This window comes from Zalophus californianus, chromosome 7 (genome assembly GCF_009762305.2).
Source record: "Zalophus californianus isolate mZalCal1 chromosome 7, mZalCal1.pri.v2, whole genome shotgun sequence".
Classification (NCBI taxonomy): Eukaryota; Metazoa; Chordata; class Mammalia; order Carnivora; family Otariidae; genus Zalophus; species Zalophus californianus.
The window spans coordinates 55,908,755-55,936,582 of NC_045601.1; the positions used below are offsets into that span (position 1 = coordinate 55,908,755).

At 35.9% G+C, this 27,828-nt stretch overlaps 1 protein-coding gene across 7 annotated transcripts in view; it reads left to right on the forward strand.

Annotated features, from left to right (window-relative positions):
• Positions 1 to 27,828, forward strand: part of HACE1 (HECT domain and ankyrin repeat containing E3 ubiquitin protein ligase 1) — a 100,671-nt gene that overhangs the window by 36,016 nt on the left and 36,827 nt on the right. For all 7 annotated transcript variants that reach the window (XM_027602685.2, XM_027602686.2, XM_027602688.2 and 4 more), the window contains 7 exons: positions 5,057 to 5,153; positions 6,120 to 6,221; positions 7,068 to 7,174; positions 14,220 to 14,370; positions 20,940 to 21,274; positions 21,773 to 21,841; positions 22,086 to 22,173. In XM_027602685.2, the coding sequence (XP_027458486.1) occupies positions 5,057 to 5,153; positions 6,120 to 6,221; positions 7,068 to 7,174; positions 14,220 to 14,370; positions 20,940 to 21,274; positions 21,773 to 21,841; positions 22,086 to 22,173 (949 nt within the window). The remainder of the gene's footprint in view (positions 1 to 5,056; positions 5,154 to 6,119; positions 6,222 to 7,067; positions 7,175 to 14,219; positions 14,371 to 20,939; positions 21,275 to 21,772; positions 21,842 to 22,085; positions 22,174 to 27,828) is intronic.

Here is a 27,828-nt window from a genome sequence, read left to right on the forward strand (position 1 = left end):
AACAGAACAAGTTGACCCTATAGACAAATTAAATTAAAAAAAACCTTAATGTAAGTTTTTATTGGTTGAGAGGTATTACTAGATATATCATATGCTTTTTTTAAAAATTCTGGATTACATTCCAAAAGTAATGAGATATATAGGACAAGGAGCCTTGGTGGCAGGGTTCAAATTTTAGCCCCAAAACTATGTAACTTAAGTCAAGTTTCTTGACCTCTGAAGCTTTTGTTTCTTTGTTTACGAAATGGAAATGCTGCTATTTGGCTTGTGGGACTATAGTGAGAATTAAATAAGATGGCTAATAGAAAGCATCTGGCAGGGTATTTTGCACTTAGTCATTAGTAAGTGCCTACTAAACTGTAGCATACTTCTCCACTCCTCAGTGAGCACAGAGTATGGTTGTCCTGTTTTATTGCTATACAAGATTTCTATTCTGAGAAATAGGATTCTTCTTTCACCATACAGACCTTTTCTTTTTTTTTTCTTTGTGTTACTTATATTCTCATTCTGAGCCATATTTAATTATGTAGTGCTGCTGTGAATGAGTCATTTTCAAACTGATTTTGACCTAAAATTATGACAGGAACTATTTCCCAGCCACTTTTTTCCTCTAGGTATTTTGCATAATACATAATTCATTAACTTTCTTTCATGTGTACTATAGGCACACAATGATTCCCCCCATCCCACCCCCATTTTTAGGCAGCTTTGTTTTTAGGACTTCTTTGGGGGGCGGGGCAGAGAGAGGGGGCAGAAAGAATCTTTTTGTTTGTTTTTAAGATTATTTGTTTATTTGAGAGAGAGAGATGAGCGGCAGAGGGAGAAGCAGACTCCCTGCTGAGCTGGGAACCTGACGTGGGACTCTATCCCAGGACCCTGGGATCATGACCTAAGAGAAAGGCAGACGCTTAACCAACTGAGCCACCCAGGTGCCCGGGAGAAGAGAATCTTAAGCAGGCTCCAAGCCCAGCATAGAGCCCGACTCAGGGCTTGATCTCACGACCCTGAGGTCATGACCTGAGCCAGTGTCAAGAATCAAATATTTAACTGACTGAGCCACCCTATTTTTTGAACTTTTTTTTTTTTTTTAAGATTTATTTATTTTAGAGCCAGAGAGTATGAGTGCTTGGAGGGGAGAGGGACAAAGTCTTTTTTTTTTTTTTTTAAGGAGAGAGCACGAGCAGGGGGAGAGGGAGAGAGAGAAGCAGACTCCCCAGTGAGCAGGGAGCCCGATGCGGGGCTTGATCCTAGGACCGCGGGATCATGACCTGAGCCAAAGGCAGATGATTAACCAACTGAGCCACCTAGGTGCCCCAAAGAAGAAAGAGTCTTAAGCAGACCCTGCACTCAGTGCAGAGCCCAATGCAGGGCTTGATCCCATGACCCTGAGATCATGACCTGAGCCAAACCAAGAGTTGGTTGCTTAACCAACTGCACCACCCAAGCACCCCTAGGATTTTTATATAGTATTTACAAATGCCTCAAGTCTTTAAATTGCTAGATTGGTTTTTTTTTTTTAAAGATTTTATTTATTTATTTGAGAGAGAGAGAATGAGAGATAGAGAGCACGAGAGGGAAGAGGGTCAGAGGGAGAAGCAGACTCCCCGCCGAGCAGGGAGCCCGATGTGGGACTCGATCCCGGGACTCCAGGATCATGACCTGAGCCGAAGGCAGTCGCCTAACCAACTGAGCCACCCAGGCGCCCTGCTAGAATGGTTTTATTTTCAGTTGTATGCTTCCCATTCCCTTGAGTTCTTAAATAAAGATTTGGATGTATAATGATTTTCAAGTATTTTCTATATCTAGGATAACTTTTTTCTATTAGGAACAGTGAGGTTTAGCTGGGATTATGTAGATACAGTAAATTAGTGAGATGTTTATGTAATTACAGACGTCTGCAGTAGAGAAATAGAAAGAGGTGTGATTCTGAACATGGACTTGTAGCTACTGCCAAGCAACTCCTTTCAGTTCACAGTCAAAGCCATATAAAACGGGCCAAAGACTCAAAATTGTAAACTTTAGAATAGGAAAGACTATTAGAAAATATGGTCTCTTTGTTTTATAAGTTGTTCCAGAAAAATACTGCAGTATATGTACTATATGCACTTTAGCCAAGTTTTCAGATCATATCCTTGAAAGCCTAAAATTAGGAAACTGAAAGTGCTTGAAAAATCACTTCTAAGTGCGTTAGAAGTACTATAGCTTTCTTATTAAATCTTTGCCAACTTAGTTTCCAGAGAATGCATTGGCATTTCCTTGAAGGGACTATTATCTCAATCAATCAAAAAAAAAAAATAGTTGAATTGTAAAGAATATTTGTTCATTGGGCAAATTTTTGCTTATTTGGACTGAAAAATCTTTTATGCAACACTCTGAGCAGTTTGTTATAGGTTAGTCTTTTTTTTTTTTTTTTTAAAGATTTTATGTATTTATTTGACAGAGAGAGACACAGCGAGAGAGGGAACACAAGCAGGGGGAGTGAGAGAGGGAGAAGCAGGCTTCCCGCCGAGCAGGGAGCCTGATATGGGGCTTGATCCCAGGACCCTGGGATCATGACCTGAGCCAAAGGCGGACGCTTAACGGCTGAGCCACTCAGGCGCCCCTGTTATGGGTTAGTCTTAATGTCATGCAATATTGTAGATGAGGCACTTGAAGCCCTAATCGGGTTATGCAGATTTTATATATATTTTAGTTCTTGTTTCTTGCTTTTATTTTTGAAATGAAATGTTACCTGATCATAGATGAGATTTTAATGTAGTTTTAGAAATTACTCCAGTTTTCTAAAAATGTCAAAATGGTATTCTTTTTCCTTCATGATAATTATCCTTTTTGCTATATATGATAAATAAAATTATTTGGAGACTTTTTAAAACCACATATATTCAACAGTGTCCCATTTGTACATGGTGATCTTGTCTGTCCGTTGTGTGTGATCCCATTTTATTTTTCTCATAGCATGTATCCCCTTGCACCTTGTACCATACTCTCTTGAGTACTAAATTGTTTACTCTTTGAGGGCAAACTCTGTTTATTCATCTTGGTTGAATAATATATAGATGAAAGATTTTGGAGTTAGACTGACCTAGATTCAAATTCTCCTCCGTCATGTAACTGTGATCTTGAGTAACCGTGGTTTTCTCAAGTCATGGTTTTTTCAACTGAAAAATGGAATGAATACTTATTTTATGTGTCAGGATTAAGTCAGACTTTGTACAAAGAACTGAGCATTATGCTTGTCATTTAGTAGATCCTAAATAAACTGTGATTCAGGTCTTTTTTTTTTTTTTTCCCTGTAGTACACTACCTTATTTAATGCTTATTTGTCAAATGAATGGTACCTGAAGTTAAAAACTATAATTCAACATATGTATTGAATATATGTTATAAGCCAACTACTGTGCTCGGTGCTATGGAACAGATATATTGTGAAGAAGTTTATAGTTTAATTGGAAAGATTGGACACATGGATATTAAGTAATTATAGAAGAAATGTTATTAAAGTTGAACAGACTAGCTTTGTAATTTTAGGTTTTTCAGAACCAAGCGTAGTAGCAAAGATAACACTGTCTCTCTAAATAAATTAATAAGTTAGTTTCTTTTCACTTAGCTTTCATTTTTAGGTATTACGAAGAATAGAATGGTGTTAATTGTAAACTCTTGCTGTTAGCTTTAATATATAATGTGTTGACCAGTACTCCCAGCCTAATGACAAATGATGCTTGATGAAGACTTTTTTGATGTACAGTAGTAAAACTACATACTGTTGCTTTTGGAGAGATTGCTGATTTACTTGGTTTCTTGGTTTTCTGGAATAAATTAGGTACTGTTCTTAAGTCAGTTTTGGCCTCTTGATATTTGTAATAAGCTAAGTAATCAATATGACAATAAAGTATTGAGAGAGTGATATATCTATAATATCTGCCCTCAAATTCATAGTAGGGTTTATTAAATTTAAAAAATTTTAAATTGTTTAATGCCATTTGGTTATAAATTACACTTTATGCAGTGTCATTTTGTGGTAAAGAATGAGTGTTTGTTTTTTTTAACTTTCTGAGAAATCTGTGTGTCTTTCTCTTTGGGAAATGACATACCGGTTTGGATGTAATGGTATTGTAGAAGAGTCTTGTTTTGGAAGACGGGGATCTGAGTTCTAGTTTCACCTGTGCTTGAGTTAGTAGCTTTTGTCATCTACAAAATAGAAATTTTTGATCAGATACTCTTCTAAACCGTATGACTTCTTTGGGCATTTTGTAAAATTAACTTCACACTGTAGTGTCTGTGGATTGTAACTTTATTTTTTATTGTCTAGAGTATCTTGGACCAGATTAGCTCACTGAATAATGAGACCTAGAGTCTAGTGGTTAAGGTCTTCAAATTAGCTTCCTCCTAGCTGAAAGAAAGATGGTTACTAATTTTACTCCTACTAGAAAGAGAACAAGTAGAATGGGCATGTGGATAAGAGCATTGTTCATTCTAGATCAGATTAAATAGCTGTCAACAGAAGCCAAACTGAGTGGGTTGATAAAATGAAGGTTGAAAGCTAGATAGTATTTTTGGATAATTAATCCCTACCCTTCCCCCATTCTCTTATTTTGATAGTTGTATTTTCTTCTTCCTTCCTTCCTTCTTATTTTTTTGCCAAGTATTAAAGTGCCATAAAATATACTCTTGTTTTGAATATTGAGGGTTTTTTTTGACTAAGAAGTCTAGAGACTTGGATGGGTGTGGTAGGAAGAGGGTTGGAAATGATTGAAAGAAAAAAATGGAGCATAAGCCCGAGTAGTAGCTGTTTATCCCCACATGTTATGATTTATTGTAGGTAATGTGTTCTAAGTTCAATTCTAAGATTTAATAGGTCAGTTTCCTATCTACATGGTGAAGGTATGATTTAACATTGGGAAATGTTTTCCTGGATTTTGAGGATGTAATTCAGATCTTCCTCTCAATTTTTAAAAAATTGTTAGTCTTCTCTTGATTCATATTGATTGTCCATAATTCATAGAGAAAGACTTTAAATTAAAAAAATTTTTTTTAACATGGTTTTACTTCTGTACAGTCATGGTCAGAGAGACACAGCACAGATTCTTCTGTTACGAGGAGCTAAATATCTGTCAGATAAAAATGGAGTAACGCCTCTGGATTTATGTGTACAGGTATGTTGTTAATGTATATTCTTAGCCCTTTATAATAGAGACTGAGACTGGTAAAATCACCTTTTTCCTCAAATGAGAGGGTGGATGCAAAGATTTTTATTCTGTAAAGAATATAATTTTTTTTTTTTAAAGAATACGATCTTTTAAAGGAACTGTGATAGTATAAGAAATATATATTGGTCTTCGTCTCAGTTCCTAACCTAAGAGCTTCTCAGGCACTTGGAATCTCCAGAGTGATAAGAATGTCTTTTTGAACATTAATGAGATGGCTGGTGGCTTAAAGCCTCTGATACCTTCAGGATGGTACTCATTGCCTGGGAAGCCAGTCATGTGACTCCTAGGGAGGTGAGAGGGACTGGAGGTCATCAGTGACCAATAATTTAATTGATCATGCCTATGTAATGGAACTCCCATAAAAACCCTGTATACAGTGGGGTTCTCAGGGAGCTTCTGGGTTGGCAAACACATCAAAGTTGTGGGATGGTGGCATGCCCAGAGAGGGCATGGAAGCTCTGTGCCCCTTCCCACATACCTTACCCTGTGCATCTCTTCCATTTGGCTGTTTGAGTTGTATCCTTTATAATAAATAAAGTGTTTCTCTGAATTCTGTGAGCTGTTATCAAACAGCAAATAGCAGATTATCAAACCTGAGGGGGTGGTTTATGGGAACTCCTGACTTAAAGCTGGTTAGTTAGAAGTATGGGGGGCATGGACTTGTGAGTGGCTTCTGAAGTGGGGACACTTTTATGAGACTGAGCTCCTAACCTGTGGGGTCTGTGTTAACTCTGGGTAGTTAGCGTCAGAATTGAATTAAATTTTAATGACACTTAGTTGTTGTCCACAGAGAGTTGGAGAGTTGCTTGGTGTGGAAAACCCACACCTTTAGTGTCAGACTGGTGTGTAGAGGAAATTTACATTAGGAACTTCTTTTAAACCTAGATAATTAAAAACAATTTTTTTTTTTAGGGTGGCTATGGAGAGACATGTGAAGTATTAATTCAGTATCACCCTAGGCTTTTCCAGACAATTATTCAAATGACACAGAATGAAGATCTCCGAGAAAACATGGTAAGTAATTGTGCTAGTAGCTTGTAAATGAACAGGCTTTGTTCATGTTTAGCATATATGGCATTTTAAAATGTGCCTAGTAATTTTAGTATTATAAATATTTTAATGATTCAAATTTGTTTGCATTATAGGAAAGTATGAATTATATACTAATAACTTTGTGCTGATAGTTAGCCCTACGAGTCTTCTGCCCTCAGGGTCTTTGTTTTGTTTTTAAAGATTTTATTTATTTATTTGAGAGCGCATGCACGCGTTGGGGGCTGGTCAGGGGGAGAGGGTGAGGAAAAGACTCTCAGGCAGACTCTGCACTGAGCCCAGAGCCAACCTGGGGCTTAATCCCACACCCCTGAGATCATGATCTGAGCTGAAACCAAGGGTCAGATGCTTAACCAACTGAACCACCCAGGCGCCCCGAGGTCTTTGATTTTTGCTTAAAATAATTGGAATTTTCCCCATAGGTAGGGGAAAATAATCTAAGGAGGAATATCATAATATCATTGGTAATCACTTGTTTATTGAGTTCTATATTATAATAGCTTTACTCTGAAAAATTGTGGAGTTTATACTTCTCTTATATTTTAGAAGTTTGGAATTAAATTTCTGTGAATGAACTTGGTGATTTCTATCTATTTGCATTTTTCATTGCTTTTTTACTGGGTGATTTTTAAAGGATTTTATATCATGTCTATATTAGCTTTTGAATTTATGCAAGGCAAAATAACTGTAAAGGACTTGATTTCAGCTAATTGGCTTTGGGATACTTTTTAAACTAATAGGTATGTAATTTCTTGATAAAGTTTAATGGATTATTGTATAATCACATTTTTTTATTTGTAAAAAATTTAGTTGCGGCAAGTTCTGGAACATTTGTCTCAGCAAAGTGAAAGTCAGTACCTAAAGATTCTAACAAGCCTCGCTGAAGTTGCCACAACAAATGGGCATAAACTGCTTAGGTAAGTGTTTCAAAATATAAGCAAATCAACAGGTAGCAGTATCTGTCACCTTTGTCTCCTTTCAGGCTTTTCTGGGAATGGTTTATTTTGTTCGATGTTTTTGTCAGTGCTAAGATGTTCTAAAAATTTGCTGATTTATTATTGTTTCATTTTAAAAGACCAGGGCAATCAACTATTACTGAGAGACTTTAGTTTCTCTAGAGGGATTAAAAGTAGAGAGTTACTTAAGTGGATTTGGACCTAAGTGTCTAAAATTTTATAAAATGATAGGTTAGTCCTAAGTAAAATATACATGAAGAATAATCAAGAAAGTTTAGGAGTCTCTCTCTCTCTTTTTTTTTTTTTTTTGGTCCTTCCCCCAAGAAAATAGTTTAGGAATGTTGATCACTAATTTATAGAACTCTGTGTGTGGGCTGCTGTTCAGCCTCTCAGTATACCCTCATGATCCCTTATAAAGTTTTTGCCCTAAACTGTCCCCCTTCATTCAGTTCTTTATTCTTTCCAAAAGATGCTATAGTTTTAATGGCTCATTGCTATATCCATGGAGGTAATGCCTTTATATTACTTGCATTTATATGTATTGCATTTTCCTGCAACTATACTTCACTGTATATGGTTAGCTGCCCCAATTAGGAATAAACAGCCACTTAGGGGCACCTGGGTGGCTCAGTTGGTTAAGTGTCTGACTTTTGATTTCGGCTCAGGTTGTGATCTCAGGGTTGTGAGGTTGAGCCCTATTTGGGTTCCATGCTCTGTGTGGAGTCAGCTTCGGATTCCCTCTCTCCCTCTCCCTCTGCTTTTCACCCTGCTTGTGCTCACACACACATGTTCTCTTTCTCAAATCTTAAAAAAGGAATGAACAGTCATTTAGAAATGGTTAATGTGTTTTTTCTTAGCTTATAAATTTGGCCTACTTCTAATTTGGATGCTTTCCCCTTTGCAGTTTTCTTTTCACTTCCCTTAAGACATTGACAGTCTTAGAATGGGTCACAGTCTTTCTTCTCTCTTCTCTGTGGTTGCAACTGGAGTTTCTTCCTCCCAACTCCATGCTGTTTCTATAAATTGGCTACATGGTTGAATCCCTTATGATAGCCCTTTGTTTCTGTCTTCCTTCAGACCAGAATCACACTCTATACTGTTTATTTAAAAGGATCTTTGCTAGGCCCCTTACCCTTCATGATACCAGGGTCACCCCATTGTGTTCTTTTATCCATTACGTCTTTCTTCAGCATTTCTACTCACTATACCATTTGCTTTTTTTTTTTTTTTTCAGTTTCTACTTTGAGACTACTTTAGGTTCTGTTTATGGAATTCATTGAATTTCAGCTTTATATAATGCTCTTGTTTTATTTAGTCATTTCTATTAATCCATTTATTTGATGAGGACTTTCTACAGTTCAGACATACTAAATAAAGGCATGGCTTGGGAGTCAGCCAGAATCAGGTTTAAATCCAGATATCACTATTTGCTGTGTTATCTCAAGAAGTAACTGTTTTGAGTTTCCCTTTATCATCTACCCATATATCTAATACATGTTTCTGAATGCCTGCTATCCACCAGGCCATCTGGTAGGTGATTGTGAAGAAAACAGATAAAATCTCTCCCTATACTTAATTTACAGCCTGGTCAGGATTTTAGTTCCTTGTTGGAAAATGGTATTAAATACCTTCTTAATGAATTGTAAAAATACAGTGGTAAGGTACTATAAAGTGCCAAGCATATTGTCTGGCACATAGTAGAGATGATGATGATGATTATATAAATGGAAAAATCCCAGAGATAATGATTCTGGTTATTATAAATACTCTACATTTCTTTCTTTCTTTTTAAAGATTTTATTTATTTATTTGAAAGAGAGAGACAGCGAGAGCAGGAACACAAGCAGGGGGAGTGGGAGATGGGGAATACGCTTCCCTTGGAGCAGGGAGCCCGATGCGTGACTCAATCCCAGGACCCTGGGATCATGACCTGAGCCGAAGGCAGACGCTTAACGACTGAGCCACCCAGGTGCCCTCTTTTTTTTTTTTTTTAAAGGTTTTATTTATTTGAGAGAGAGAGAGAGAGAGAGCACAAGTGGGGGAAAGGGACAGAGGGAGAAGCCGACTCCCCACTGAGCAGGGAGCCTGACGTGGGGCTCGATCCCAGGACCTGAAGGCAGACGCTTAACCAACTGAGCCACCCAGGCACCCCAGTACTCTACATTTCTTACATTAGAAAACTTACCTGTTTTTTCCTATTTAAGTCTTTGTCCTATTTTTTGCTTTTCCACAGTAATGAGAAAGCCTCTCTTTTTATGTATTTATGTTTTTGAGTTTACCTTTAATACTTATTAACCAGGCACTAGCTAAGGAACATTCAAATACATTATTTCATTTAAACCTCACAGTAATTTTGTTATTTAGGTAGGTATTTCTATTTGACATAGAAGAAAACTGAAGTTTAACCATTTACCAAGCTAACACATAGAAGAACCAGGATTCCTATTCTCACTAATAGAGAGCAGATTCTGGGTTACAATCTAGCTCTTAAAAGTAACAAGGAGATTAGTGGAATGGAAATAGAATGGGAGAAAAGGAGCCATGACCATAACAGGTTTTAAAACTATTTTGCCAATCTGTACTTGCCTCACTGCTTACAGTGCTACTTTTTGTATGCTCTGTGAAATCTGTTAATTATGGCCATTTTGGGGCTCTAAGTATCTTTTTTTTGAGATTGGTAACGAGTATTGGTTATTAGTATTTTATTAGAATTTACTGTATTGTTTACTGTTTTGGGAAATCCTGGCGTTTCTCCTTTACTCTCACACTTCTACCGTGCTCACCAGATGTGTGGGTTTTTTATTCCCCATACCAAGAATTCTTTAGACATTAGCTGGTGTACAGTTTAACTCAGCTTTGACAATTGTCCATCTAGAGATATATCAGATCTCATAGGTTAAGGGCTCATTCCTATGAGACTGCTCCCACTTTCAGATGCCAATTGCAAGTAGTAGGTCCCCAGGTTACCCACACCTTCTGTCTGATTTCACTTCAAATCAGAGGTTCTCATGACCTCTTTCCTCTTAGATTTGGAAGCTCCCCGAACCCTGTATTTTGGGCTTTTTGTGGAAGCTTTATCTTGTAGGCATGTTGGTCATTAACTGCATTTCCAGGCCCTCTCCCCTTTTTGGAGAATGTGGGGTGGCGCTGGAAATTCCAAGCTTCTAATCATGGCTTCATCCAGGAGCCCACAAAGTGTCACCTCAGTAGAACAAAAGACACTGCTGTCACCCAGGAAATTACAAAGGATTTAGGAGCTCTGTGTCAGGAAATGGGGTCAAAGACCAAATATTAGGACAAAAGATGCTCCTAGTGCTCTTATCACTTAAGAAATTATGAGGGTTTTTAGGAACTCTGTGCCAGCAACCAGGAGCAGAGACCAGTATATTTATTTTCTATTACCTCACAATTGCCCATGTAGAGTCTTAAGAGGATCTCAAATATAAATTATTCCCCTCTGCCAGTTTATGTTTCATGGTACTTTAGCAAATTGTCTCCCTTTTGTTTATTCATTTGTGAATCATTTTAAGTGTCTTAACCCACAATGTGATATAATTTTGGCTACATACTTTAATAGAAATTTTAATTAAGGAAACTGATTCAAATATATAGTGATAATTGAGATGTTATTTATTTATTTTTTATTTTAAAGATTTATTTATTCATGAGAGACAGAGACAGAGAGAGAGAGAGAGAGAGAGAGAGAGAAGCAGGCTCCCAAGCATCAGGGAGCCTCATGCGGGACTCCATCCCAGAATCCTGGGATCCTGACCTGAGCCGAAGGCAGACGCTTAACCATCTGAGCCACCCAGGTGCCCCGAGGTGTTATTTAGCTTATTTTTGAAAAAGTTGATAGCTTTTGTCTAACTGATTCTAGGAATATTTACTAAAGATAATAAATATCTACTGAAGGCCCTTTTGCACATAATGTTGTGTTTCACTAAATAAGTGAGTTATCTTGCTTTCTGTATACTCTTGATTAAAGACAAAGATAGTTATCAGTGTGCAAATGAACAAATTATAGCTGTTCGTTTAGTGAGACACTGAATGAAAGTATACTCTTATGTAAACCAAAGGTAAGTATATTGATAGGGCTTTGCATTAGGAAACTAATATTAAAACTTTTATATTGAGACACCTCATGGCTTGGGAAGAAATTATCATTTTATAATCAAATGGAGAAGGATATAATGAAGTTTGGATTTATGATCTTTTTGTTTAATACTAGAGAGATAATTGACTGGTTGTAAAGTGAAAAATAACATTTTTTAGATCCAGTGAATCAGCTTGGAAGAAGTTTAAAGGGTACAATAAATAAAATTATTAGACTGTATTAATAATTGATAGTGATATTCAGATTCCACTGTGTAAGAAAATACTTGAGATAACTCATGATGTGTTTCCTAGATCAGGTACTTAAATCTTTATATATATGGTAATTTTGCAGAGGAAAGTGAGATTCACCTCTTTCTCATGGAAGAATTTGAGAGTCATCATAGTTAACTTTTCCAAGAGTCACAACACAAAGAAGGAAATAGTTCAGCCAAACTACATTTCTATTTTGTCAGTCTCATTAATCTTAGGATATAAAATTAGAAACACTTCATAAAGACAAATACATAAAAATCAGTACAAGCTAAAGTAGTAATTCTATACACATTTGATTCAAATTTACTAAAACAAGTTTTGCTAATGTGATAGAGCTATTCCAGTTCAGTACAGCATGGATAGCAGTAACTGTCACATTTACTAACACTTGTAACTGATAGCTAATTTTTATTGACCGTTTTTAACAATTTCATTATTCTTACAATGAGAAACAACATGAATATTGAAGTGAAAATGTCAGAAAATTTTGGGTTCACATGTCACCAGGATAGAAAATACCCTCTATTTGGCACTTATCACACTGGAATACTTTTAAAAGTAGGCATTTGCTATTTCCACATTATTAATTCCTTTTTTTATTATTATTATTGATGTGTAATTGTCATACATTATATTAGTTTCAGGTGTACAAGATACACAGTGATTCAACAATTCTGTACATTACTCGGTGCTCACCATAAGTATAGTGTCTGTATGTCACCATACAACATTATTACAGTATTATTGAGTATATTCCCTATACTGTACTTTTCATCTCCTTGACTTATTTTCATAACTGGAAGTTCGTACCTCTTAATCCCTGTTACCTGTTTTGCCCATTTCCCCATCAACCTAATCCTTAACTTTTTTTCTCAAAGTTTTTTTATGTTATGTTAATCACCATGCATTACATCATTAGTTTTTGATGATTCATTGTTTGCATATAACACCTGGTGCTCCATTCAGTACGTGCCCTCTTTAATACCCATCACCAGGCTAATGCATCCCCCTACCTCCCTCCCCTCTAGAACTCTCAGTTTAATCCTTAACTTTTTTTAATGTTAAAGGATACCTAAAAATATCGTAGAGGAAAATTTTAGTGAGCTAAGTAAAATACACTTAGGGAAAGATAGGGTAAGCTTTGATAATTAACGTATACAAAGACAATCATACCATTCTGCCCAAAAGTTTATGTAACTCTTTACTCTGCTTTTGCTTTTGAGCAACTGTTGTAATACAAGATAACTGATTAGAGGGGCGCCTGGGTGGCTCAGTTGGTTAAGCGGCTGCCTTTGGCTCAGGTCATGATCCCAGGGTCCTGGGATCAAGCCCCGCATTGGGCTCCCTGCTCAGCGGGAAACCTGCTTCTCCCTCTCCCACTCCCCCGCTTGTGTTCCCGCTCTCGCTGTTTCTCTGTCAATTAAATAAATAAAATCTTTAAAAAACAAACAAACAAAAAAACCAAAACCAAGATAACTGATGTTAGAGATTTCAAAATAAAACCACCCCCTGAGCAACAACGAATACTTTTTTTTTTTTTTTAATTCTTCCAGGTCTTTCTGGCTTGATAGCTCATTTCTTTTTATTGCTGAATAACACTCTTTTTTTTTTAAAGATTTTATTTATTTATTTATTTGAGAGAGAGAGAGAGAGAGAATGAGAGAGAGAGCATGAGAGCAGGGAGGGTCGGAGGGAGAAGCAGACTCCCTGCCGACAGGGAGCCCGATGCAGGACTCGATCCCGAGACTCCAGGATCATGACCTGAGCTGAAGGCAGTTGATCAACCAACTGAGCCACCCAGGCGCCCCAACGAATACTTTTTTTAAGATCTGTCATTAGATTCAGTAAAGATTTAGCCTAACTCCTACAGTTTCTCTGTGGAAGGGTAGTTGATTGATATTTGTAATGATGAACAATCCCCAGGCACTATAGGATTCTGAAGGGCTTTTTCATTTGTGAAAGAAGGTCTATATTATAGTCAATTGGATTTGAGTTTTTCTTTTTTTTTTCATAGTGGGATGTATATCCTATATTTATGTAGAGTCATAAGACTATCCATTATGTAGAGAACCACCCTTGCTGATAGTAACTTTAAGATTATTCAATTTGTAAATATTCTACTGTACCTGAACAATTGGTTACTGTTCTGGGGAGAGGTGGGGAAATGAGGTTATGGATAGTAGAGTAGAAAGTTCAGCTTCTTCAATTGAGTTGTGGGTTGACTTATGCTCTTAAGTTATGCTCTTAAGAGCTTAACATTTCTATCATTGTTTCTCTGTGAAATGTTCTCAGATTTCTAAAGATTCAGTGTAATTTACATGTATACTTTTGGAAGTGGAAATTGGAGATTGCCTTAAGTTGGTGCCTCAAGAAACTGTTTAACAGTGGTGCTTTTCTTCATATTTTTAGCTTTGATTATCAATTATATTCTGGTTGCTTAAACATTAATAATTCATTCATATGCAATTCAAGTAATGTATAGCAACTTCCTATTAAACAAAACATTCAAACCCTATCATGATAGGAATTTTGCTAGTTAGGAAACCCATGGTCAGTGTGACAAAAAGGTCTTAAGTATTTTAAAATGTAACTAGTTTTATTCCACCTAACCTGTTCATATTTTAATTTTTATTTTCAGCCTATCTAGTAATTATGATGCTCAAATGAAGAGCCTTTTAAGGATTGTGAGGATATTTTGTCATGTCTTTCGAATTGGTCCATCCTCTCCCAGTAATGGAATCGATTTGGGCTACAACGGGAATAAAACTCCAAGAAGCCAGGTGTTCAAGGTCAGAAAAGTACATGATGTTGTTAGGAAGATAATTGAAAAAGAGATGAATTTGATAAAACATGCATTCATTAGAAACCTCACAAAGTTTGATTCATACTCATACCACTTTTTAAGTTAGGCACACCTTTCCCCTTTCGTTCCTGTCTAATCAGCAGCAATCTTAAGTGGTGAGTTTTCTGTATTTTTCTTACAACTAACATTTTAATTCCATTAGTGTTGTATTCTAAAGGGTAAAGATATTTATTATTTAAATCTACATTTTTATCGGATTAAAGGTTTTAAATGTGACAATATGCAGCCATCATGCTTTTTTTTAAAAATCTTATTAAGAAGGAAAGAAAATATCTAGTTTTCTTTTTTTCCCTTGTGTCCATTTATTTTTTAAGTTTTTTATTTTAATTCCAGTTAACAGTGTTAATGTTAGTTTCAGGTATACAATGTAGTGATTCAGCAGTTCCATACATCACCTGGTGCTCATCATGACAGGTGCACTCCTTAATCCCCATCACCTGTTTAACCCATCCCCTCACCCACCTCCCCTCTGAAAATACCTAGTTTGTATTTAGAGGTTATTATCATATGTGTGGTATGTGTGTGTCTGTGTATGTGTTTTTGAAGTAAGATTACTTTCATTTCCTAGGTTTACTACCAGTTAATTCTTGAGATCACTTCAAGGAAAAATCATTGAGATATTTTCTTTCTTTCTCTTTTCTTTTTTTTGAAGGGAGAGAGAACATGAGTCGGGGGGGGTGGGCGGTGGTGGCGGGAGGGCAGAGGCAGAGGGAGAAGCAGGCTCTGCACTGAGCAGAGAGCCTGTGGCGGGGCTCCATCCCAGGACCCCCAAGATCATGACCTGAGCTGAAGGCAGATGCTTAACCCACTGAACCACCCAGGTGCCCCATATTTTCTTAAAGTATTTTGTATTGCTTTAGCTGCTTCCTGTAAGACCCAAGACAATGTTGCTACCCAAATTAAATTACAATTTTATGAATTAAGCAAAATGAACATGGCTATAATTGCTATTGTTAAGGCTTTTTTTGTGGCATTATATTTTTAAATAACTCATGTTGGATAAATGTGTAACTTTATAACTGTTTTCATGTTATTTTTTTAAAGGTAATTTATCCTAAGAGATTTTCATCGTATAAAATTTGCTTTTGGGTTCACAAAGGCTTATATTTCTTTAGTCTTTTGAGTATAAATATAGGTTATCTATCCAAAAAGTGATACAAATATTTTTATGTGCCAGTTCCTCAAAAACTAGTTATGATTGACAGCTTTACTGTCTGTAAAATTTGGAGTAAAACTAATGACCTATGCTAAATGAATTTTTTCTTACATGGAAATTTTTTTGGCAGACACTTACAAATAAGTGCTTTGTAAGCATTTTGACACTAGTAGATTCTTTAATAACTTAAAATAGGTATGAGAGGCTTTTAGAAAGGTATATGTAAGTGTCTTGCATCTGTTTGCTTCACTGTTTTTTAAAGAATTAGTGTAGGAAAGAGTTTTCAGCTGTGTGTGTGTGTGTGTGTGTGTGTGTGTGTGTGTGTGTGTGTGAGAGAGAGAGAGAGAGAGAGAGAGAGAGAGAGATTTTCCTCCTTTATTTTCCCCTATTGTGCCACCTCCTGGAAGAAGTCAGTTATGCATCTTCTTGCAATTCAAATTTTGGCTTTTCACATACCACTTCTTCAAAACTAGTTTGGAGTGATAATTTACTGTCTTTGCAAAATTTGAATCTAATTACTGATTACTGTTTTGTCAGTGCTGTTTTAGGTGACTTTTACTGCTTAAACATTCACATTACATGCAGTTGTTCTTAATGTATTCTGGTGTGGCCCATGCTGTTAGTTACTGAATCTAGGCTTGATTTGATTTTCTGCTTATCCTTTCTACTTATCTGTAATGATGAATAGAAAATCAAATTAGGTGTAGGTACAGTCACTATTACCCAAATTGCGTGTAGATGTGTATTTACTATTGTCTGATTTTTTGTTAAAATTTAAGTCTGCCGTGTGTTTCCTGATGATATCAGAAAATAAGTAATGTGCTAATTCGTAGCCTCTGTATAGGAATTTAATGCTTGATTTAAAATGTTAGTTTCTGTCTAGCCCAGCAGCACAGGTATAACAGTAGAAAAGGGTGTCACTGGTTTTCTTTGGGCTTTTCTTTTATGATAGCTGAACTCCATTTTGATTGTCATATATCAATGACATGTATAATACAAAAGTCCTTTTTTCTGTTTTATTTCATTTGTTAGTTTCCTTTTTTTCTTAAGTTATTGCTTTCTGCATTGTTGACAACTTCTTTTGCCTCTGACTACTTATTTTCTCTTAAATTTTGACCTTTCACTTTGGTAAAATATTTTTATTAACAAAACTCACCTAATTTTTTTTTTTTTGAAGATTTTATTTTTCGACAGAGACACAGTGAAAGAGGGAACACAAGCACAAGCAGGGGGAGTGGGAAAGGGAGCCGGATGCGGGGCCCGATCCCAGGACCCTGGGATCATGACCTGAGCTGAAGGCAGACGCTTAATGACTGAGCCACCCAGGCACCCATAACTCACCTAATTTTTTAAAAAACATTAGGTGTTACTATTAAAAACTTAGTCTCTTTCATATAATTTTATGAATTAAATGTAGACTGGAGGATGACAAAATGATCTGCTTCTCCAGCTTACAAGGATAAAAAAGAAAAACTACATTGTCGTCTATTTATATAAAGTCTTCTATTCATTGTGGGGCGATTCAGAGTTGTAAAGATCATAACCATTTCCTGAGTTCCTGCAATGCTAGACTGGAAATACCATTTTAATTTTTACCACATTTTGTCTAAGGTAGCAATTGATCCCTACTTTCCATTTCATTAACTAGGTACTCTAACATGTCACTTTATTGTTAGGATTAACTAATGGGTTTTCCATTAAGAATGAGTGGGTTTATAGGCCATGTGGTTTTAGTAGGTGAAATTGTTTAACATCCTGTTATTAGTTTTCTGATTTATCTTATAAATCCTTTAAGTTAATCTTAACACTTAGCAATTTTTTTCAGTGTTAAGAGATTTTTATCTAGTGCTTTGGGAACTTTGGGGCATCTGAAGGAGAAGGTAGTTATGATTATTGAAGCAATGTGAGCATGGGGAAGACAATTTAGGTTTCCTGAATCTTGATAGGCTCTGTGTGTATGTGCGTACGTGTGTGTGAATAGTAAGCTATGACTATTAACACTTTCATAGAGTTATAATTGGGAAAAATTTGGAAGCCAGGAAAGATTGAGAAACTTTTAACTTTAAAATCTTACCTTTTGGATTATAACATTTGACATTATCAAATTGAGAATAGACTAACAGAAAACTTCAAGTTACTATTAAAGAACGTAAGTTAGTAATACTTTCCTGTCAAATTTGTATCTCACTTTGGTATATGGATCTTAAATTTTTTAAAATTGTCCAACAAGTCTGAGATTATATGTTATAGTTTTGAAATACATCTTAAAATGTTTTGAGAACTGTGTATGATTGTCATAACATTGTTACTATGTGTAGAATATATTTCTGTAGTGAAGACCATTCAGTAATACGAAATGAAGCAATATTTCACAATGCCAAGAAGCCTACTAATGGCTTCCATAGTCATTGACTCATTTTTCAGTAATAGTTGATATATATGTTGCTTTGTATCTTATCTAAAATTTTCTATTATTATTTATAGATATAGAAAGCATCATAGATAAGCTTTGCAATGGCTTATTTTTAATTTTAAAAATTTATTTTAATCCTTTTTATCTGTGGCTGCTACCACAGTTAGAAATTAAAGCTATTTTCACAGTATTCTTTTGGTTATTGAGGCATGAACTTTCTGAACAAATCTTCCAAGAGACAACTCTTTAGGGAAAAATACCTCGAGGTTGGAATTTAGTTTTAATGCATGTGTGAATGAAAAAAGTTAGGAAAAAGAGAAAAGAAAGGCCTAAGATGACTTCTACTTTTTTTCCCTTATTCTCTTTTTAATTTTTGCTGTGTTCCTTTGCTGAAAACTTTCTAGAACTATCATTTTTACACAGATCTGGGTTTAAAAAAATTATTTCTGGATTATTCAAAATTTGCCTTTAATTTTTTACACATTGTCAGTATTTAAAAATAGGATTGCTGTTGGTTCAGGCTCAGTGCTCTCATTTGTGTGAGCAGCAGGTTATCATTTCTTGCCTTAGGCTTCATCTCTATCCAGTGTGTTGATTTTCTAGGTTTTAGCCCTTCTTATTTAGAGGCCAATTATTCCTTTTGCCTTTTGTTTCAAGAAGTTTTGCATTACCACCTGTTCTTTCTGTTTTGGAAATTCATTTTGTGATGTAAAACTAAAAGTTTTGCTGACATAAAAAGTTCTTTTTCATCTTTTACAGCATACTTGCTTTGCTCATGAGGAGAATTAAGACATTTTTGGTTCATGTCAGTGTTTATGGCAGCTGGTGGTGCTTCTTGCCCTTCCTTTAAGCAGCTCAGGGACCCTGAATCTCCCAACTGCTTTGCCTAACCATGGAAAAGCCCTCTTTGTTGGGGGCAGGGGTGCTTATTTCAACCTCGAGAGAGTATAATTAGTTTCTTACTCTGCTTACTTGTTACCTAGTATGTACTAACTAAATATTTGTTGAATGAAGGAAGCAGGTTTTTGTTGGTGATAGTGGGGACTTTTTGCTTTATTTTGTTTTGTTTTCTGCTTTTTGGTTTAATGTTATGGTGAAGACTTAGGGCTGATTTAATTGTTTGCAAATTCAGTAAGTCAGATATTCTCAAAGAGAATGTTCTGGAAACCTGAAGAAAGGCTGAACATATAGCAGAGGAATTTGTTAGAAAATCATTGTAAAGAATTTCCTGGAAGAACAGGTATTTAAATATTTCCTAAACTTCCAGATATAGTTGTGGAATCTGTTTCCATGAAGTAAGATTTTAATGTTTCAGTCTTTAAAAGTAGCATTATTTCTTTTGATTGAAGTACTGTAGACTGGGTCTTTCTAAAGCACATGGTCTAATTTGTAGCATTCTGTGATCCTGTAAGAAACAAAAAGTAAGATTAACTTTTACATTCGTTTGCAGAAAAACAGTTTATGTTCTCAATAGGAATATTTAGCACCTGGGTGGCTCAGTTGGTTAAGCGTCTGCCTTTGGTTACAGGTTATGATCTTGGTGTCAATAGGAATATTTAAAATAGTGTAGGAATGAAGGAACATTTAACTGCTATCCTTGCCCCCCCCACCCCCGATAACTGTTAATTTTTATTTGGGGTTAAAAATGTTCTAGTAGGTCCTACCCTCCCTCCCCCCCCCCAGTTTTATTGAGATATAACTGACATATAACATTGCATAAGCTTAAGGTGTACAGTGTGATAATTTGACACGTGTGTACTGCAAAATGTTTACCACAATAAGATCAGTTAACACATCCTTCACTCACATTATTACCATTTTTCTGTTGTTATGGTGAGGACGTTAAAGCTTTACTCTCATAGCAACTTTCAGGTAAGCAGTACAGTATTGATAACTAGTCATGATATTGTATATTAGATCCCTGGTAGCATATCTTGATAATATTTCTTCTTGTTAAAAATTACCAATTATTAGGGATAATGCATATATGTCATCTTCTTCAGTACTTAGTCCTTTTGTAGCTTTTGTGATTACATAATATTTTAAAAAGGAGACTTCATTTGCTGTTAATTTACAAAAGACATTTCATTATTCTTAAAAGGAATATTTTAAATAGTGTAGAAATAAATAGTTTACTCTCTCCCTCCCTTTTTCTTTTTTAAGCTGTTAATCTTTAGTTGGAATTAAGAATTTGCTAGTCAGTATTTGATAGTTACTAGTTATTAGAGATGGATTTTGTGTATGAGTGTGAAAACGTATATATGTGTATATATGTATAAATACTACATCATATTTTTAAATTTCATACTATACATTTTCAAAATCTGAATTGCATGTAAAGAAAAGAGCACAGTAAACTTTTTTTTTAAAGTTTATTTATTTCTTTTAATAATCTGTACATCCAGTGTGGGGCTCCCAACTCAACAGCCCTAAGATCAAGTTGCATGCACCACTGACTGAGCCAGGCAGGCACCCCAAAACTAAGCTGTTTATTAAGCTTTTTAGGAATTCCTATTTTTTTAATTGAGAAAAGATTTATAATTGAAAATTGTTAACACTTGAATATAGTAAAGGTTGGGGGATTGTATATATAAAAGTAGTATATGTTTTTAAAGCTAAATATTTGAAAATTTTAAAAGAGGAAAGATTGCTTATAAATTTTTTTGTTAGATTTTAGTTTTATCTTTTTATTCCAAGGAATAAATAAATGCAAATTAAATTTTTGCTATAAGCAAAGAAATTGTTATTTATGTGGCATTCATGTGTTTTTGTTACTTACTTTTAGGCATTGCTATCACATTAACATGGGAAAATAGAAGTATCTAGGATAAATTTTCTCTTTTATATTATTTGTTTGGCTGTGTGAGTTTTTTTTTTCTTGGAATTTAAGAATGATGTTTTGAAAACACTTCTTTTTTTCTCCTAGCCTCTTGAATTGCTTTGGCACTCATTAGATGAATGGCTAGTTTTAATAGCTACAGAATTGATGAAAAACAAAAAGGACTCAACGGATATCACTTCTATTTTACTGAAACAAAAAGGCCAAGATCAAGATGGTACTTCCATTCCTCCATTTGAACCTCCAGGACCTGGGAGCTATGAAAATCTATCCACTGGTACAGGGGAATCTAAACCAGATGCTCTTGGAGGGAAACAGGAAGCCAGTGCAGACTGTCAGGATGTTATTTCTATGACAGCTAACCGGCTAAGTGCTGTCATTCAAGCTTTTTACATGTGCTGTTCTTGTCAGATGCCTCCAGGGTAAGAAGGTTTCTGCTTATTATTTCCTTTTCTGATAGATGAAGAAAAGCTATGATTTTTTTATAATTTCAGTAACAACAAATAATGGTTTGTTGATTTTAGGTTCTGTTTTGATCTTATTGTAGGACACTTAATATACTATTCTTAAAATATTTGAGTTTTAGGCATTATTACTAACATGTAGAATGGTGAATGTTACTTTGTACGGGATTACTTAATTATGTATCCAAAATGTATAGAGCAGAGACATTTAAAATTTCAAGGTTTTAAAAAATAAAATAAAATTTCAAGGTTTTTAAAAAGTCACTGGGCATATATCCTGTTAAAGAAAAGTTATATATATATTTTTTAATCTTATAAATTGGGCATGCCTCAGTTTCTCAAATTTAGTCCAAACCCAGATACTTTTTTTTCTCTGTCTAGAAGCCAGTCCAGTTCTATGCATAGTTATCAAATTTGCTGTATCACCAAGTTCTGTGTATTTTTTATCTCCCACAGAATGACTTCACCCCGTTTCATTGAATTTGTCTGCAAACATGATGAAGTTTTAAAATGCTTTGTTAATAGGTAAGGCTTTCTTGGATTCATGGATCGCCCTTGTAGACTTCCTTTCTTTACTTATAGTTTTTATCTCAACAAAAATAATGTTATTTCTGTTACTATTCAAAAAATACTACATGACAAGTAAAAGTATAGTAGGTGTGGATTAATATTTTTTTTTCTGTTTCAGTATCTGTATATCTGAATTTGCATTTCACTTAATGCAACTCATTCTTCCTGTCCATTTAAACAAGTTATATTTTTCTTTTAGAAATCCCAAAATTATATTTGATCACTTTCACTTCCTCCTTGAATGTCCTGAGTTGATGTCAAGATTCATGCATATCATCAAAGCACAGGTAGAGATTTCTCTTAATCTTGTTTTTATTCTGTCTGATGAAAGTTAAGTTTTTTAATTTGAATACTGTTTAGTGAAGTAATTATTATACTTGAGACCTCCTGCTATAAGAGCAGTGAAATTACCTTATTCTTTAGTATGTGGAATTACATTAGTATGTTACTTTATTTATTTATTTTTTTAAGATTTTATTTATTTATTTGACAGAGAGAGAGACAGCGAGAGAAGGAACACAAGCGTGGGGAGTGGGAGAGGGAGAAGCAGACTCCCCATGGAGCAGGGAGCCCGATGCGGGGCTTGATCCCAGGACCCTGGGATCATGACCTTAGCCGAAGGCAGACGCTTAACAACTGAGCTACCGAGGTGCCCCCAGTATGTTACTTTAGTATGAGGAGAACTTTTTTATCTTAAAGGAAGTGTGTATTGAGTGCCCACTGTGTGCAAAGACAACAGAATACATTGTCACATTTCCTGAAATGAGTTTACTGGAGCATTAGTCCTGTAAGGCTGATGGTCCTTGAGAAAAGGATTTTATCCCCAAATGCATTTGGAAAATATAATATCCCTGTTGGAGATTTATAAAGCATATCAGCAACTTGTTAAAAGGCTTTGAGAAACCCTCTGCTAAAAATAGTGCTTTAACTTTGTTAATTATCCAAATTTATTTAACCTGAGAGTCTTTTCCCCAACAAGGTTCATTCCTCATATCTCATGTTTCATGAAACATGCTAGGAAAAAGCTTGTTTTGCTACTTACCAGCTATGTAATTTGGGGCACATTTCCAACATCCTTGAGCCTTGCTTTCTTCATCTATAAAATAGACATAATGACACCAACCTCACAAAGCTATTGTGAAGAATAAATTTTATTTTATTTTTTTAAAAAGATTTTATTTATTTATTTATTTGACAGAGAGAGAGAGAGAGAGCAAGAGGGAACACAAGCACGGGGAGTGGGAGAGGGAGAAGCAGGCTTCCCGCTGAGCAGGGAGCCCGATGTGGGGCTCGATCCCAAGGCCCTGGGACCATGACCTGAGCCGAAGGCAGATGCTTAATGACTGAGCCACCCGGGCGCCCCATGGAATAAATTTTAAATAGTAACTGGCATATATGTTCAATAAATGGTCGTTATTTGGAGATAGAAAGCATATGTCTTTTCTCCAAAAAGATCTTAATTCACTCTAGCAGGGGAGATAATAAATGTACCTATAAAATACTAATTACATTATTACCTGGTTGTTTAGGAGTTTAAGGGAGGAAGACCTTGCTGCTGTATAGTCAAGGAAAATTTTGAAGAGGAGGTGGATTTTATGCTGGACCTTGAAAAGCACTGCAAAGTTTTGCTTGGAGTAAATGGGGAGGGTGAACATTCTAGTCAAGATATAGGCCAGGGCTTGTAAATGGAAAAGTATATATAAAATTACAGTGGTTGAAGCAGAAATTTTGTGTAGGGGAGGAATGACATATAATTCTGGAAAGGTGGGTTGGGGTCACACTGTGTTAAGCCTTGATTGTCAGATTGAAGAATCTTCTTTGTTTTTTAGGCTGTTAGCAGCCCCTGATAACTTTGCTTCAGGAGAATGATATGACCTTGGCAAAATTTTAGGAAATAATTTGTCCAAAGTGTAAGATAGACTGGAGGCTCTGGTTTGGTTAGTAGTCGTAAGATAGTACTATAGGTGTTTTTAAATGTCTTTGGGGACATTGACCCATTCAGAAGTTAAAACTAAGAACTAATTTTTATAAAATTATACAGATGTATATGGTTATCCTTTGGCATCTGTTAAAAATGATAATGTAAAAGAGAAGGTAGAGATAGTAACTTACCTTTATTAAATGCTAATTTTAGGTCACTTACCATACATTTATTTGCTTTACATGGATTATTTTCATAGCAATCATGTGTGATAGGTACTCTTTAACTGAAGAGATTAAGCAACTTGTTTAAGTCATTCATCTACCAAGTGGGAGAACCAGAATTTAAGAGCCTGTCTGTTTTTTAAATTCATTTTCTTAATCTAAACTATGTGACTCTGTTCTAGAGCAAATGAGATAGTATGTGAAAGAAGCTTTTAGTTTTTGAAAGAGATAGTTTGTTATTCTTAATATTATCTCTGCTTTTCACTTCTGTTTTCCTCTTCCCTTCCTGAACAGTTTAGTCAAAAGCATCTGCATTAAGCTATCCACCTTTTTTTACCCACAGAGGAGGTTTTGTTGCCTGACCAGGGTGAGAAAGGTGTTCACATGCATAGTGGTGGCCTAGTGTGGGGGTTGGAGGTTGTCTGTGTAGTAGAGTATGTGAGTTGGAGCACCATTTGGCGGATGTCCAGTGTAGAAGATGGTGACAGTTGCTCAGGGTAGACTGACAGAGCCCGAGTAGGGTAGAGGGCATCCATTCAGTAATGTGTCCATGTCAGTGACAGGTAATTGGTTATATACAGGGTGCGGCAGTTCATCAAATAAGTAAGTATACTTATTATGGGAGCCTGATTTCTCACTATTGGAGAAAGAAGTTACAGAACGGAGGAGAATAGAATGAACCATGTAGTTGGATTAGAAATCAGTGTGAACCTAAAGTTTTCAGTGTAGATCGACAGATATAGCAAACCTGGCACCCAGTTCTTGGCCTGTTCTCAGTTAACCAGGGCCCTTCGGAGAAATGGCTAATTTCAGGGCCAGGTCAGGGAAAGTACAAATTAGCCTGGAACCTCTTATTATAAGTTGTTCAGAGAGTGATAGGATTATGTCAGCCTGATGCAGAACCAGTTTGAATGGACTCCACTGGCCAAAGCTGAACAATTTGAACATCCAAATAAATTATGATGGCAAAATACTGTAAATAAAATTGGAACCCGTAAGTCTGTACTATACTGAAAAAATTAAATGGGAAGTTTGATGACGGGTGGGGTGTGTTTACAGTCTCAAAGTATCTACTCACAGAATACTTAAGAATTACAAAGATGAAAAACTACAGTGGAAAACTTGGCAGTGACCGAAACAGACATATCAGCGTGCCGGCTGATAGGATGCACTGAGTAGAATATGGCTTCACTTCTTTGATATTCCTGCTGAAGATGTATACCCGAATTTAATCATGAGAAGAACATCAGACCAACTCCAGTGGAGGGACATTCTCCACAATAACTGACCTACAGTTTTTAAAAGTATCAATCAAGGTCATGAAAATTAACACACTGAACTGTACCAGAGTGAGAGAGACAGGACAACTAAGTGCCATTCTTACTTACACTGTGAAGGAAGTATTAGGAAACGGGCAAAGCTTGACGCGGGGGTCTAAGAATTAGCTATAGTAAAGTATCAGGGTTAATTTCTTGATTTTGGTGGTATCTGGTTATGTAGGATTCTCTTGATTATAAGAAATACACACTGAGGTATTTAAGGGTGACTGGACATCACGTTGGCAGCTTACTCTCATATCAAGGAAATAATACTTTGTACTCTATTATACTTAGAAATTTCCTGTAACTTGGAAGCAGTTCACAAAAAAAAAAAAACAAAGTGTAAAAGAACAAAAACAATTAACCTGTGGTAAGGGATTGATTTCTTCTTCTATTGGTGGCTTTCAGGTGGCCTGTAGTTAAAGGGAGAGACATTTTGTATTGCTGTACAAATGCTATTAAGAGCTACCTCTGTAATCAGTCTTGTTTTGCGAATTATTTTATGGAAATGCAGGTACTCAGAAAGTTTACATACAAAAACATGCCCTTTGGCTTTATAGGTGTATATAAATGTGTGTGGATGTTTTGATCTTAACACATCTTACTAGCTTTTGAAGGTAACATTGTGTATGTTTTAATGTTCCATTTGAATTACTTTAAAAAGTGACATTTGCTTTTATTTCTTGGTTCACATTTTATAAAGGATACAGTTTAATAACTTAAAATGGTGAATAAGTTTCCTGTCATTTTCTGTCATGTTAAATAATTTTAACATTGTTCTGAGTGATAATAAGAAGACCTACTTACTGAGTATTCTGGGTATTGAGTATTTCCACATGTTACTTAAACTCTTGGTACTGCATTTTTCTCTTTTGTGAAGTGGGGGTGATACAAGGCCCTTTTTCTCATAGTGTTGTGAGGATTACGTGTGAAAATGCATGTAAAGTGCTGAAAACAGTACCTGGCTTATAGGTGCTTTAATAATTGTTAGCTAATTAATGATTGTAATTATTATTATGTTCTGTATTTGCATTATTTCATTTAATCCTCACAGTTAGCCCTTGAAATAATTTTCTTATTCTATAGATGGGAAAACTAAAGTTCTGAGAGGTTTAGTAATTTCCCTAAGATCACAAACCTAGTAGTGACAGAGCCAGGATTCCAAACCATGTTTATTAAGCTTCAAAGCCCCTTTGTTCTGTGTAGGGATAGGACTCTGGTTATGCCAGAGTATCTATGGCAGTTATCTTCACTGCATCTTCCAGGGAGACACAGTTTTACCTTATGTGCCTTTTTCCTTGACTCCCTTAGCCTGGTGTGCTCTCTTCTCTCCCTGCTTGAGCAAGTCTTACCCAGCTTAATGTCCTGGTTCAAACTGTGACCTCCTAAAAGCTTTGTACTCTCATCTCCACAGTCTCTAAATTCTTAGTGCACTATACCACGATAGTGGAACTCTGTACTTCACCATTTAGAACTTGATATTATATACATATTGTTTGTTCTATGTTAGTCTTACCTCTTTAGCTGTATTAAATAGTTTTTAACAATGAAATTGAGATTTTAAAGCTCTTATGTTACCTGCAGTAACAGTGTTGGCACTTACTAGGCATGTAGTACTTAGTGATTAATCATAAAAATTACAAGTCACTTGCAGTTTGCTTACCTGGCAAATAACCAAAAGATAGAGACTTCTTTGCTGTTCAGGAGATCTTATTTTTCAGTTTTTAGGGTGGAGGAAAGGAAGAAAACAGGGTAATTGTTCCTTTCTAGTTGCCATATGTATTCTGTTGTGTGTCATTCTCAGCTTATCAAAAACCAGTGTTGTGGCTGGACCAGCTCTTGTGGTTCTGAGTGATATGCTTCAACAATAACCATCAGGAGACTTTGAAAATATAAAGGCTTATTACTTACAGGACCTGGAAATTACTCACCATACCTGGGGCCACACTGATATCATGGGTAGAGAGAAACAGCACTCCTGAGCACTCCTGAGCCGGGGTTTCTGCTTTTATTGGGGTTGAGGTGGGGGCCTAGGGTTTTGAGGGCTCGCTCTTTATTGGTGAATTTAAAACATAAGAGCAGGAATTTAAAGCACGGGAAGAGAAAGAAAAAACATGGCCCAAATGGTTAGTTACTAAAATTAACCAACATCTCTACGACAAAGGAACCTCAGTGTGGGGAGGTGGTCTGGCTTTTTATCTAGTTTTGTGGCTGGCGGTGTGTCCTGCCCCCCACCCCTGCCCCAATCTCCCTCCTCCAGATAGCCCATCTTTGAAGTGGCTGCCACAGCAATCAGACTTTAAGTCAGGCACCTGCATTCTGAAAAGGAAAAAAACCCAAACAACTGTCAGTGTTTACAGCTCATTCTGAGGCATCAGAGTCAATGGTGAGGACCTTAACTGTCTGGGTAGCTGATAATAATGCTAAAAGTCCATTGCAGGGCATGTTGTAACCCAGAATGTGCACACCTAAATAGAA